The sequence below is a fragment of the Sciurus vulgaris genome (assembly GCF_902686455.1).
Source record: "Sciurus vulgaris genome assembly, chromosome: 17".
NCBI classification, from domain to species: domain Eukaryota; kingdom Metazoa; phylum Chordata; class Mammalia; order Rodentia; family Sciuridae; genus Sciurus; species Sciurus vulgaris.
Genome location: NC_136478.1, coordinates 13,330,104 through 13,342,737, shown reverse-complemented (window position 1 = coordinate 13,342,737; position 12,634 = coordinate 13,330,104). Strand labels below are relative to the sequence as shown.

The following is a 12,634-nucleotide window of genomic DNA, read 5'->3' as shown; positions in this document are numbered from 1 at the left end:
AGGAGTGCCAAAATTATGCAATGCATAGGGCAGTTTTGCCTATTGAAAAAATTATCAGAATTTCAAATGTCTTGCTGGACATTCACATAGGTGAAAATCTACATGACAGCATGTAATTCACTGGTCCAGTCCATCTGGTTGCACCTGCAGCTTTACTACGACACAGAACCTTGACGCCTCTCTCAGGACCTGATTCTTGTCTTCCCCGGCCCTTTAATGCGTGAATCACTCTCGTGGGTCAGACTAGAGGCGACCGGGCTCGGGAAAAGGCCAAGGCCGGCGCTGCACAGACCCGGCTTCAGCCACAGGAGGCGGGGTGAAAGCACCACCGAGAGCTAGAGCCGGGCAGCACCTAGAGAGGCTCGGGCGCGCGGAGTGACGCACTTCCGGTCGCGCCGCGGAGCAAGCCGCTGTGGAGGTGAGCGTGGGTTCGGAGGCGCGGTGAGCGGTGCCCTGGTCCAAGACTGGGCGCTTGTGGGTGCCCTTCCACCATGGGTGGAATTGGGTTCCCCGCAGTCAGCAGGGCCCTGTAGGCCGATCCTGGGAGAGGGAGCAGAATGGAGGCCAGGGGTTCTCTTCCTCCTCGACTCCTGTTTTGGAGTTGGTGGCCAAATATATACCGTCCGGGGAAAGGAGAAGCCAGTGTTTCTGCCACGGCCACCAGGCCCCAAACATTAGCGCTTGATCTGTTCGGGAAGACGTGTGGGTGCATCCAGCGGGTGGAATACCTGGGGGGGCGAAGCGGCCGGAGGTGATATCACAAGCCTTGACATGAGGAGGTCGTGCAGGGACTTTTGCGTCTGTGCGTTTCAAATTTGGACTGCATGCTCCCCGACTCCTGACATGGGGTCAGGAATTAGGCCGAGAGGGAACATAGAAAAAACAGAACCTCTCCCAGCCACCCGGGAACAGAAGCAGTCTTTTGGAGGGCAGCCTCCTAGAACCATGTCAGTACCCAAAGGTAACACGGCGCTACTTCTTTTGGGCTGTGGAGTAACAATGACCTGGGCATGACTTCTACAGTATAATTATGAATTTGGTCAGTTCTAGAATACAAAGAAAATAGTTATAGAATTACTAATCCATACACCCAGAGAAAACCGATTTACTTCTTAGAGCACAGTATTCGAATACAGCTGTTTTTGTCTTTAGCCTTATAGTATTTAGTCAAAATACTGTTTTCCAGAGTTGCTTAGCTCTTGTCTTTCCCACCCCTTCGTCGTGGTTATGTTACTCGATTGTACAGTTAGGCCCATTTGCTGTTGTTTGCATTGCATTTTGGGACCTCACCTTCACTCCATTCTGATTGGTGTGTGTGTGTGTGTTTAAGAATATCTTTACATACGAGCATATATAATAGCAGAACGAGCACATATGGACACACCACCCGATTAAGAAAGAACAGTGCCTGTACTGCTGCATCTATCAGTGTGCTTCTCACCCACTTTCCAGCCTCCCACCTCAGAGGTTACGCCTATCTTGAATTTTGTGTTATCATAATACACAAATGTCATAATACATAGCCTATTTTTAAAAATTTATCACACATGTCTTTTTGGTTTTTTTTGCAAGCTTTATATAAAAGGCATCATAGTATCTATAGTCATCTGATACTTGTATAATTCAATATTATGTTCCTAAATACATTCATGTTATGTGTAGCTGCTGGGTAATCTTCCATTGTGAAAATGATATGAAAACTTGTTGATGTCAATGAACATGTGGGTTCTTTCCAAGTTTTTTGGTACTAAAGTAGTGCCTACTGTGAATACCGTTGTACATATCCTTACATATAAGTGCCTATAGGTCATATGTTTTTAAAATAAGGCATGAATGTTGGAATTTTTCACATACCTTTGTAATGGACAGTATGTTTATCTTTCTTTGGCTTATTAATGTAGAAAAGAAATGATAGAGTTGACTTATTAGATTCAAATGTAGTTATGTATTTTTCCATTATAGGGTAAGTTTTCCTTTTAAAATAAATCTAGAATTTATGAACTGAGGAAAAAATAAGCAATACTATCGTTAGGTCAGAGACAAAAGAGTTGCTGAATGGCTATATAATAATAATTAAAGTGGGGAATTTTTAAATCTTTGGAATGTGGCTAATAGTCCAGAGGAAAATTTAGACCTTACTTGCCAAATAAGAAAGAATGAAAATAATGAATAAATCATGGAACCTCAGGAAGGTAGGGGAAAAAGGACTTTCATAGTCTAGCTTCTTCCAAAAGCAGAACATGGGACAAAGGTTTGTGTAGGAATTTCTTTAGGAATTTATTCAGCAATATTGTCAGAGGGACAGAGTAGAACAACGGGAGTAAACAGAAGGGAAAGCCTGTTAAGAGAAAAACTTGAGGTGCGGTGGCACACCTGTAATCCCAACAGCTTGAAGACTGAGGCAGGAGACTCACAAGTTTTAGACCAGCTTTAGCAAGTTAGTGAGACACTGTCTCAAAATGAAAAATGAAAAGGGATGGACATGTAGTTCAGTTTAAAGCACCGTTGGGTTCAGTAGGATAAAAATAAATAAAAGAAAAACTTTAGATAAATTTAAGAAAGTTCACTTATAATTGATAACTAGATCCACCCTAGAACCAGGGCAGGTTCAGGAATATTCTGGGGTCTTCATTTGGCTAGGTAGCACTTACAAACAAAAAAGGAAAGTGCCTTACAGAAATCAGAAGTTCAGTTGGTTAATACCTGGTGTTTGCCTTATTTGAACCTGGCTTGATTGAAGCCCAGCCACTGATTGGCCAAGACTTAGCTATAGCCAGGTATGGTGGTGCATGACTATAATCCCAGTGACTCCTAAATCGAGGCAGGCAGACTGCAAGTCCAAGTCTGGCTTCAACAATTTAATCAGGCTCTAAGGAACTTAATGAGACCCTGTCACAAAATTTAAAAAGTGCTGGGGATGTGGCTCAATGGTTAAACACCCCTGGGTTCAATCCCTGGTACTTAAAAGGACCTAGCTATTTATTACAAAGGCAAATTTGTAAGTTACGTAGGATTTTCAGTTTATGTTCTAAGTTAGTTTGCAGCTTTATACAAGGACTCAAGTATGTGAGTAGGGGGCTTTCTTTAGCCAAATTAGTTGAACATACCAACACAAGGATGTATCATCAAAGTCGGCGCTTCACAGGCTATCTTGCAGAGGAGCTCTGTCTTTGAGGAGCCTCAGGTAGCTCTTCAGGTGTTATGTCCCCTGTACTTCAGGACCCAACAGGTGTCCCATAGTAGCATCAGAGGACCTCAGGGCAGGAACCAGGTTAAATGGTATAGGTCCTTTCAGAGCTATTGGTAGGTTGTAGCTTCACAAAGGTGGTTAGTGTTTCCATGGAACTTCAGAAGTCCATGATTTGATGTCTTTGCAGTCAGAATGCTGGATAGTGTGAGGAGGCAGTCTGGTACCTCACTTCCAGCCCAACTCCCTCAAGGAAGCCTGGGCTATGTATGTAGGAGGCTAACTGCCGAGACCTCCGTGGAAGCATTATGATTTTGGAGAACTCTCGGATCTCTCAGGGAACAGGCAGGATATTGGGGAACAGCTGTCCCTTCTCCAGGTGCCTTCGTGGAGCCTAACTTCTTAGGCCTATGTGCTGGGACTGTAGCCCAGTCATCTTTGATTCTCTTCCAGTGTAATCAAGATGATGCTTGTTTAGAGAAAGAGAAATGAGTCGAAAATCATGGTAATGTTCTGTCTTGAACTGAATTGTTGATAGATGAATCTTTGCTTTATTATTCTTTGAGACTGCATGCATTTTATATACACTCTTCTGTATGCTGTTTATCAGAATTGTAAAATTCTAGGGTTCCTGGAAGTGAGCATTAGTGTCCTAGCTGGGAGGAGTCCTGGGCTCTGAGCCAGTGAGCAGATCATTCCCTTTTTCCTGGGCAACTCCTGGTCCTGCTCCTGTGTATGCTGGCTGCCTGCACTCCAGATCTTCTCTGAAGGACTATGTTGATCCTAGAGGGTGGTGACGTCTCACATTTTCTCTGTTTCTCCTCAGCTGCAGCCCTTCTCTGAGAGAGATACCAGGTGATGGCAGCCATGCTCCTGACAGCCTGGCCCCAGGTGAGCTGTGGGTTCTTCAGCTCTTCCTCTGGCAGTTTCAGATTGAGGAGAACTGAGAAGGCATGAAAACTGCTTCTGCCTGTTAGATGGGAACTTCTGGGAGAGGTGACGTGGTGGTGGGGCAGCTGAGACTGGACTGATGACCAGTGGAGGCAACAGGGAAGTCCATAAGGCATAGTGTGGTTCTTTGCACACCAAGAGTCCCTGCTTCTCCACCGGAGCATCCCTAGCAGGGGCGTCTGGGTGAGTGGGGCTGAAAGCTGCACATGTGGGGTGCTCTGTGCACAGATATGAATGGAGATTGCACAGGTCTGGGATTCTCAATGCAGAGGAGTCAAGGGAAAGGAGGAGCAGGACAAGATCAATGAGAAGGATGCTGTGCCTTTAATTAGGGAGAAGGGAGAAGATGATGGGGAGTGGGATAGAGGGAGGGGAAAGACAGGGTGTCTTGTGGGACAGAGGGTCCCCTTATGTCCTTGTGAAGCTTTCAGGGCTTGCATACAGTGGTTCAGACTTAAGTTCTCTGATAACAGCTCTTGATTTTCTCCCTGCAAAAACAGTAAACCTGCAAACCAAATTTTCCAAACACTTTCAGGGACTTTGTAGATTCCCTGAAGCTTATCCATAGACTTCTGTAGATTCCAGGTTGGGAAGGATCATAGTCCCAATAACATGGTTTGAAGCTTACTGTGTTGCAAACTCCAAATTGTGCCCCTTGCATGAACCATTAAGCCCTGACATCCACATCCTGTGCTAGGTGCTGTGTTGTACTCACTCTACCAAAAAGAAATGGAGGCAAAGGGGTGTGATATGCCAAAGGTCACAAAGTTATTGTGTGATTTGAAACTGTCCAGCCACATGAAAGCTGTGGAACCAGTCATGTTAACTTGATCAGATTTGCGATAGCCGTGTATGGAATAATTTTCAGGGGAGATTCAAAAGCAAGGTGACCATTCCAGAACAAATTCTACTGACCCAGGGGATATGGGCTTTACCAAGGAAAGTTGTTTAAGAGGAGAGACCCTCTTAAATAGTAATGCTAGAGACATAAAAGTCTTTAGGATGTAGAAAATCAGAGGACTGAAAAATGAATAGAGAAGACAGGGAGTCGAGAGTAACCCCAGGTTTCTACATGACATTTCCTTTGTGGTTGGTGCTGACACTAGGAATGAATTCAGGAGGAGGTGCCAGCTTGCTGGGGGACAGGGTTGTGGTAGTGCATAGGAGGTCCTTTAATTTTGTGTAGAGAAATTACTTGACCTATTTGAGTTCACACATAGAGGACCACAGATATACGTAGAAGTTCCCATTGTTGATGGGTGGAGGTCTGTAGGATCAACAAGAAATCCCAGCGGAGAGGGGGTTGAGAGGCAGATCCCACCACCGAGTCCCCAAGGTTGTAAGAGAAGGCGTAGGTGGATGCAGGGGGAGTCAGCGAGGAACTGCAGCTTCTCAGAAGGGACCTGGGAGTGACATGCACAACTTGTGCTGACCACATAGAGAGACCAGAAGGGTGGCAGAGCAGCTGGCAAACAGGAATGGTGATCTTCCTTCTTTCCTGAACATTTTTGGAGAAACACTGAAGTTTTGGTAGAAGTTGGAAAGGATGGAACTTAAGAGAGGGTACCAGGAAATGCTGGGTTCTCAGTGAGACCCCTGACCCAGGCAGCACTGAGCCTCCCTGCTGGCAGCGCCAGAGAAGATGCTGCAGAGCCCCTGGCTAGGGAGTAGGTCAGGTGGCAGATGAGATGGAAGCTAAAACTGTTCTAAAGAGCAGAGTTACTTTGGGGGAATTTGCTAATGGGAAAGTTTTTCTTCTAGCCTAGCTTTTGGTATCTTTTATAAGCATAAAAAATGGCATGAGAGAAGTTGGGTGGTCCATGGTTTGCTTTCCTGGTGCTTTTTTCAAATCTTCTTTGTTATTAATAGTTTATTCTTCACAAGCTCCCTCCCCAAGCCCTTATACTGCCCTCTGCCCCTCACTTAGGGCCTGAGCCATGGAATTGGCCCTAGGGCAGCAGGAACCTGTTGTTTCAGAAGTCGGTGACCTTTGAGGATGTGGCTGTGTACTTCACCCAGACGGAATGGGATGGCCTGTCCCCTGCACAGAGGGCCCTGTACAGGGATGTGATGCTGGAGAATTATGGGAATGTGGCCTCCCTGGGTAAGGCCTCTCTCCCTTGGACTGACTCTGCCACTTGGGGATTCCTGGCTCCCTTCTCCCTGACAGGTTGCAGGTGGGGCACCTACCTGGTAGTCTTTTACTGAGTGGGCACCCCAGGGCTATTCCTAGTCTCCTCCATGTAGGGATTGCTGGGAAGAGCAAACCTCAAGCTCTTTTTGGATCAACATTGAATTTTACTGAGGTTGTATACATTTAGATTCACCCTATGGAAGCTGTGTTTTGGACACAGCAAAAAAAATAGTTACTTCCTGTTCCAAGGTGGCATCTTCAGGTTTCCCCTCATCTTACTTATTTTGAATCTTTTTAAGGTTCTCAGTGTGCTCTGAATATTTCAGTCCATGGTCAAAAAGTGGTAACCCTTTGGTCAGAATCTCCTAGTTTGCTCTGCCTGAGGTCTGGGCCAACAGTCTGGGCCTTTCTCGAGTCTTCCCATATCCCTTCCAAAGTTCTGGCCCTTCTCATGCCCCTCCCCTCACATCCCCCACCTTTCCCAGAGCTCTTACCCTCCTCATTTCAGAGGCAATGTGAGAAGAGGTTTAGGAACTCATGTATGGGAAATAATTCATGTCACTCCTGTTTCCTTATCTCAAACCAGGGTTTCCGCTTCTCAAACCTGCTATGATCTCTCGATTGGAAGGAGGAGGTAAGTTGGTGGGCCCTTCTTCACTGACCACTGAAATTGGAGTAGGCCTCAGGACCTCTGGATTGATAAGGGAGGCACATGTTACCCAGCAACATGTAAATATGCTGCATTTATTGGCCAGCCCTATAGAGTAAAGTTTAAATAGTTTTGATTTTTTTTGTTTTGTCTTGTTTTGCTTGAGTGCTGAGGATTGAATCCAGGGTCTTGGAAATAAATTTTGGTGATTTATAGAGCTAGGTCTATTCTGTTTTCACAAATTTCCATATCTAATTCTAACAGCAGATATTTTTTTCAAGTGCCTTGTTTTCTTATCAGTCCTAGTTTTATAATTCCATCTTTTGCGGACAAAATTAATTAATTTTGAGAGTCCTTGCTATTAAGTATTGTCTACTTAATGTGGAGAATATAAAATTATCATGTTTCACACAGAAAGGCAGAAGCTGCCAGAAGCATGGTCTTTAGAGTAGGCTTCCCCAAGGTCCCATCCCCATTGTGCTGTTTCCTAGTTGTGTGACTTTGAGTAGATCAGTTATTTTAGATCTCTGATATTCACTGATCTCATCTCTGAAAGGAGGTAGGATTGCTAGTCTTGTGGGTTAAGGATTAAATATGACAATACATGTCAAGTGCCTAGTATAGTGTATTCAATTAAATATTTTTACTTTTGGGTCTGGGGAGAGACCTATATATAAAGGAAGTGAAGAAGTTCCTTCTCAAATGTTGATGTGTAAATGAAACACTTCAGGAGTCTTAGAAATATGCCCATTGTCAGGGAGTAAGTCTTGGGCGGAGCCAAGAGTTTGCATTTCTATTCATATTTTGAGGTCCTTAATCAAAGGTGTTTTAAAAATTTTTTTTTTTTTTTAGTTGTAGAAGGACACAACACCTCTGTTTTATTTTTTTTAATGTGGTGCTGAGGATTGAACCAGTGCATCACACATGCGAGGCAAATGCTCTACCACTGAGCTACAACCCCAACCCTCAAAGGTGTTTTTTTTCATTTCATTCTAAAAACAACAGATGGTTCTGAAATCTTTAAAATCTCTAGGCAACCCATCATGATTTAACTGAGAATAGAAACATTAATCTCATCCCTCATCTATTTGTGTAGGTTTATTGGGGTGAGAAATCAAACAGGTTCTAGATAGGAGCTGTAGGGGAAGGAGAGGAGGCACAAGGTCCACATCAGCAGAGTTGACCTTCTTTTAAAAAACTTTCTCACAACCCCCACCCTGTGACTTCCATTTAAATCTCATGTACTGAAACTATAAATGTCCATCCTCACTGCAAGAAGAGGTGGAAAATGTAGTTTTATTGATGGGTATATTGCTACTTCAAAAAAAATGGAAGATATGCTATTAAAGATGAGGTGGAAAACATATAGACATCTGCCACATCTTAGAATTTGGAGAACCGAAGGGTGCTAAGTATGGAAATATTGGCAAAGAATATAAGTGGTTGATCCATATACAAAGTTTAAATGTTAATCCATGTGAAAGTCCACCCTCAGTAGAAACCAAAGAAATACTACTTAAAATAATGAGAGATGGGTTGGGAATTTAGCTCAATGGTAGACTGCTTTCCTAGTATGTGCAGGGCCCTGGATTTGATCCCTAGCATCACACACAAAAGCAATCATCATTATCATAATGACATTTCACCTATCAGAACCTATATCACCTATTGAGAGCAATTAAATTATATTAAGTAATGAGAATGCATCAAAATAGAAATAGACTTCTTAAGTGAATCCATTGTGAATTAGTAGTCTTTCTAGAGTGAAAGTTTGTACTTGGTAATCTGGCTGTACCCTAATAAATAATCAAAGCTATAGACAAAGATATATATGCACAAAAGTTTGCCATACATTTATATAGTAACAAATATTGGGGGCAGGGAATCTCAATTTTCAGTGTAAAGAGAATGGTTAAATTGAGGTACCTCTGGAAGTTGGAATAGTATTTAGCAATTCAGAAGCCAATTTTTGTAGTCTGTCTAAAGACATTGGAAAATGATCATCATGAATAAAAGAAGAAAAAGTATTCAGTTTTGAAAAAGTATGTATTCGTTTTAAAAAAATTTGAAAGGAAAATGATTAGGGAAAGAGGCACTTCAAAGTAGCAGTAGTTATTTTTAGGTGGCCATGTTTTGGTTTATTTGAATTTTCTTCTTTGTAAATTTCTGATATTACAGCTATCTCAGTCAGTTTGAGCTATTGTAGCAATACCATAGGTGGGGTGGTTTATAAACAACAAAATTTTACCTTTTTACATTTCTGGAGGCTGGAAGTTTAAGATCAAGGTGCAGGCAGATTCTGTGCCTGGCAAGGGCCTGCTTCCTATTAAGGCAGCCATCTTCTCACTGTGTCCTCACATGGTAGAGGGAAGAGAACTTTTTAGGATCTCTTTGAAAAGCACATTAATCCCATTCTTGAGAATTTTGCCAAAGGCCTCACCTTCTAATTCAGTTTTATTGGAGGTTATGATTTTGACATAAATTTGGAGTAGGGGGAGTACATTCTGTAGCAACAGATGGGTATTATTTTTTTAATTAGGAAAAGACCAGTGTTATTTTGAAATGCTTTCTAGGAAATCCAGGTCATTTGGGTTTATTGAGGGTGATTATAATAAAATATTGAGGCAGGGGCATATTACATGTGGTTTAACAGGTATGAAAGGAAAAAATAGAGGCACTATTTTTGGACCAACCTTTTGAGAAGTTTGGGAACAAATGCAGAGATCAGTAGCTCTGAAGATTATTGAAATTATAAAGGAATTTTAGGAAATAATCAATTTTAGGATTAGGGGGAAAGGTGTAAGAAAAAGCAAAATTAATTCAGTAGTATTCTGGAGGGATGGGAAGAGGTGAATCAAATAAGCCTTCAATAGCCTTTCTGAAGTAGAAGAAAAAGTTGAAGAAGGAATTTTGGAAAGCCCAGAATTTAAGTTCTAGGAAAGAAACAAAATTTTTTCCCTTTTACTTCCTTGTGCTGCTGACATGTGTCATTTCCAGTGTTGCCACATATTGCTGGATTCCTTTTCTTTCCAAAGCATTTTCTTTTATTAATAAGGAACTTGCTGTCATAGGGATGACTAAGAAAAAATTGCAGAGTGTAGAAAAGCATAGTGTGATGGGAAAAAAAATGCTCATCTGGCGAACAAGTTCTATAGTTACTTCTGGTGCTGTCAATTTTAACCTTCATGTTATTGATCATGGCCTCTTCTTAGGCAGAGTGTGATTGCTGATCTTTTATAATTATTACTTTAAAATTCATTATATTAACACATGCTTAAATCAGTACAGAAATTATATAAAGTGGAAAAAGAAAGTATTAAACTTCCTGTGCTGGTTTGCTTAGTTTCTTGTGTATTCTTCCAGAAGTAGTTTTCTAGGAATAGGCATACCTTTTTTTTTTTTCTTTACATGAGTGGAATCACCTCTGTGTATTGTTTCTGGACTTATTTTTCTCACCTAACAGTATATCTTAGACTTGTCATGTCGGTGTATATGGATTTATTTAACTCTTTTACCAGCTATATGAGTGAACCTTTTTCCAGCTTATGAGTGAACCTTAAATTCTTTGACCTAGTGTGGTGATTTTAAAAATCCTTCTGATTACTATAATCCTTTATAGCACAAGTATTTTTTCTCCTAACATGGTTCTTGTATGACATTTTCTATTTTCTGTTTTTTATAGTAGATCTTGATATCCAGACCGGCAGTAACTTGTCTGAAGAAATGTGTGAAGAAAAAGTTAGTACATTATTTGAACTTCAGAAGAACTTTTCCCAGGAAACAGATTTTTCAGAAGCCTTTATGCTTGAGCAACAACAGAAAGTCCACTCAGTAGGAAGTATGAAGGAGGAAAACAGCAGTGTCACTGATGGAACAGTGGAAAATGAGACAGGTCCTATGGAGGAATGTCTCTATAGTCAGAGTTCAGGCTTGTTTCAATATCACACCATCTCCACTGGAGAGCAACACCCTTGTTCTACAGGACAAGAGAAAGTCTTCAGTTTTGACACAAAACTTGTTAAGCATGAAATAATTAATCCTCGTGAAAGACCTTTGAAATGTGAAGAATTAGTGGAAACTTATAAGTGTGATTCTCAACTTAATCAGCAACTGGAAAGCTATACTAGGGAGAAGCCTTATGAGTGTACAGATTGTGGCAAAGCCTTCAGTGTTAATGCAAAATTAATTTGGCATCAAAGACTTCATAGTGGGGACAAACCCTTCAAATGTGTGAAGTGTGGGAAATGCTTCAGCTACAGTTCACATTATATCACACACCAGACGATCCACAGTGGAGAGAAACCCTATCAATGCAAGGTGTGTGGGAAAGCCTTCAGTGTTAATGGGAGTCTAAGTAGGCACCAGAGGATCCATTCAGGAGAGAAGCCCTATCAGTGCCAGGAGTGTGGAAATGGCTTCAGCTGTAGTTCTGCATATATCACACATCAGAGAGTCCACACTGGGGAGAAACCTTATCAGTGTAATGACTGTGGAAAGGCTTTCAATGTTAATGCAAAATTAATTCAACATCAGAGAATTCACACTGGAGAGAAACCTTATGAATGTGGTGAGTGTGGGAAAAGCTTCAGGTGCAGCTCCCAGCTTAGGCAGCATCACAGTGTCCATACTGGAGAGAAGCCCTTTCAGTGTAAAGAGTGTGGGAAAGCCTTCAATAATAATGCAAAACTCATTCAGCATCAAAGAATACACACGGGTGAGAAGCCCTATAAGTGCAATGAATGTGGAAAAGCCTTTAGTGTCAAAGGGAAGTTAATTCAGCACCAGAGAATCCACACTGGTGAGAAGCCCTATGAATGTAATGAATGTGGGAAAGCCTTCAGGTGTAACTCCCAACTTCGGCAGCATCTGAGAATCCACACTGGGGAGAAACCTTATGAGTGTAATGAGTGTGGAAAGGCCTTCAATGTCAATGCAAAACTTGTGCAGCATCAGAGAATTCACACTGGGGAGAAACCCTTTGAATGTAATGAATGTGGAAAATGCTTTACCTCTAAAAGAAACCTACTTGATCATCATCGAATCCATACTGGAGAAAAGCCCTATCAATGTAAGGAGTGTGGAAAAGCTTTCAGCATCAATGCCAAGTTAACTAGGCATCGGCGAATACATACTGGGGAGAAACCTTTTAAATGTATGGAATGTGAGAAAGCATTCAGCTGTAGTTCTGACTATATTGTCCACCAGAGAATCCATACTGGAGAGAAACCCTTTCAGTGCAAGGAATGTGGAAAAGCCTTTCATGTTAATGCCCATCTAATTCGGCATCAGAGAAGCCACACTGGGGAGAAACCTTTCCGATGTGTGGAGTGTGGCAAAGGCTTCAGCTTTAGTTCTGACTGTATTATACACCAGACAGTCCACACTTGGAAGAAACCTTATGTGTGTAATGTGTGCGGGAAAGCCTTCAGATTTAGCTTCCAACTTAGTCAGCATCAGAGTGTCCATAGTGAAGCAAATTCCTAATAGAATGATGTAAAATACTGAAGACTGATGTTGAAATGGAAAGACCCTAAGAAAGAAATGAATATAGCACACTTCTCATGGAAACATCTTGTGTTTTATTTAGTTTTTAATCATGAATTGATAGTTAAAAAGTAATATCTAAAAAATGTATAACATTGTTTTAAACTGACGAGTCAGAAAATACAATGAAAGCAAATATCTCACTCCTAGCAGCATCAAGAAAAGTGAT

At 41.7% G+C, this 12,634-nt stretch overlaps 1 protein-coding gene across 6 annotated transcripts; it reads left to right on the top strand.

Annotated features, from left to right (window-relative positions):
* Positions 1-371: 371 nt before the first annotated feature.
* ZNF23 (zinc finger protein 23) lies at positions 372-12,439 on the top strand. Of its 6 annotated transcripts, none has more exons than XM_079119253.1 (5): positions 372-418; positions 4,014-4,078; positions 6,116-6,242; positions 6,859-6,906; positions 10,607-12,439. In XM_079119253.1, exons 2-5 carry the CDS (start codon positions 4,046-4,048, stop codon positions 12,403-12,405), a joined length of 2,007 nt encoding a protein of 668 aa, XP_078975379.1. In that variant the 5' UTR covers positions 372-418; positions 4,014-4,045; the 3' UTR covers positions 12,406-12,439. The 6 variants fall into 6 exon arrangements, with proteins under 6 accessions (XP_078975379.1, XP_078975377.1, XP_078975380.1 ...); XM_079119251.1 differs by having other exon boundaries at positions 380-418; positions 10,604-12,439; XM_079119254.1 differs by having other exon boundaries at positions 380-418; positions 6,066-6,242; positions 10,604-12,439.
* The last annotated feature ends 195 nt before the right edge of the window (positions 12,440-12,634 follow it).

Bases quoted from the DNA above. Each gene is read 5' to 3' on its own strand.
- ZNF23 (XM_079119251.1), top strand. From the start codon at position 4,046: ATGGCAGCCATGCTCCTGACAGCCTGGCCCCAG. The intron at 4,079-6,115 runs GTGAGCTGTGGG...CTGTTGTTTCAG, and splicing joins TCCTGACAGCCTGGCCCCAG to AAGTCGGTGACCTTTGAGGA. The intron at 6,243-6,858 runs GTAAGGCCTCTC...ATCTCAAACCAG, and splicing joins TGGGAATGTGGCCTCCCTGG to GGTTTCCGCTTCTCAAACCT.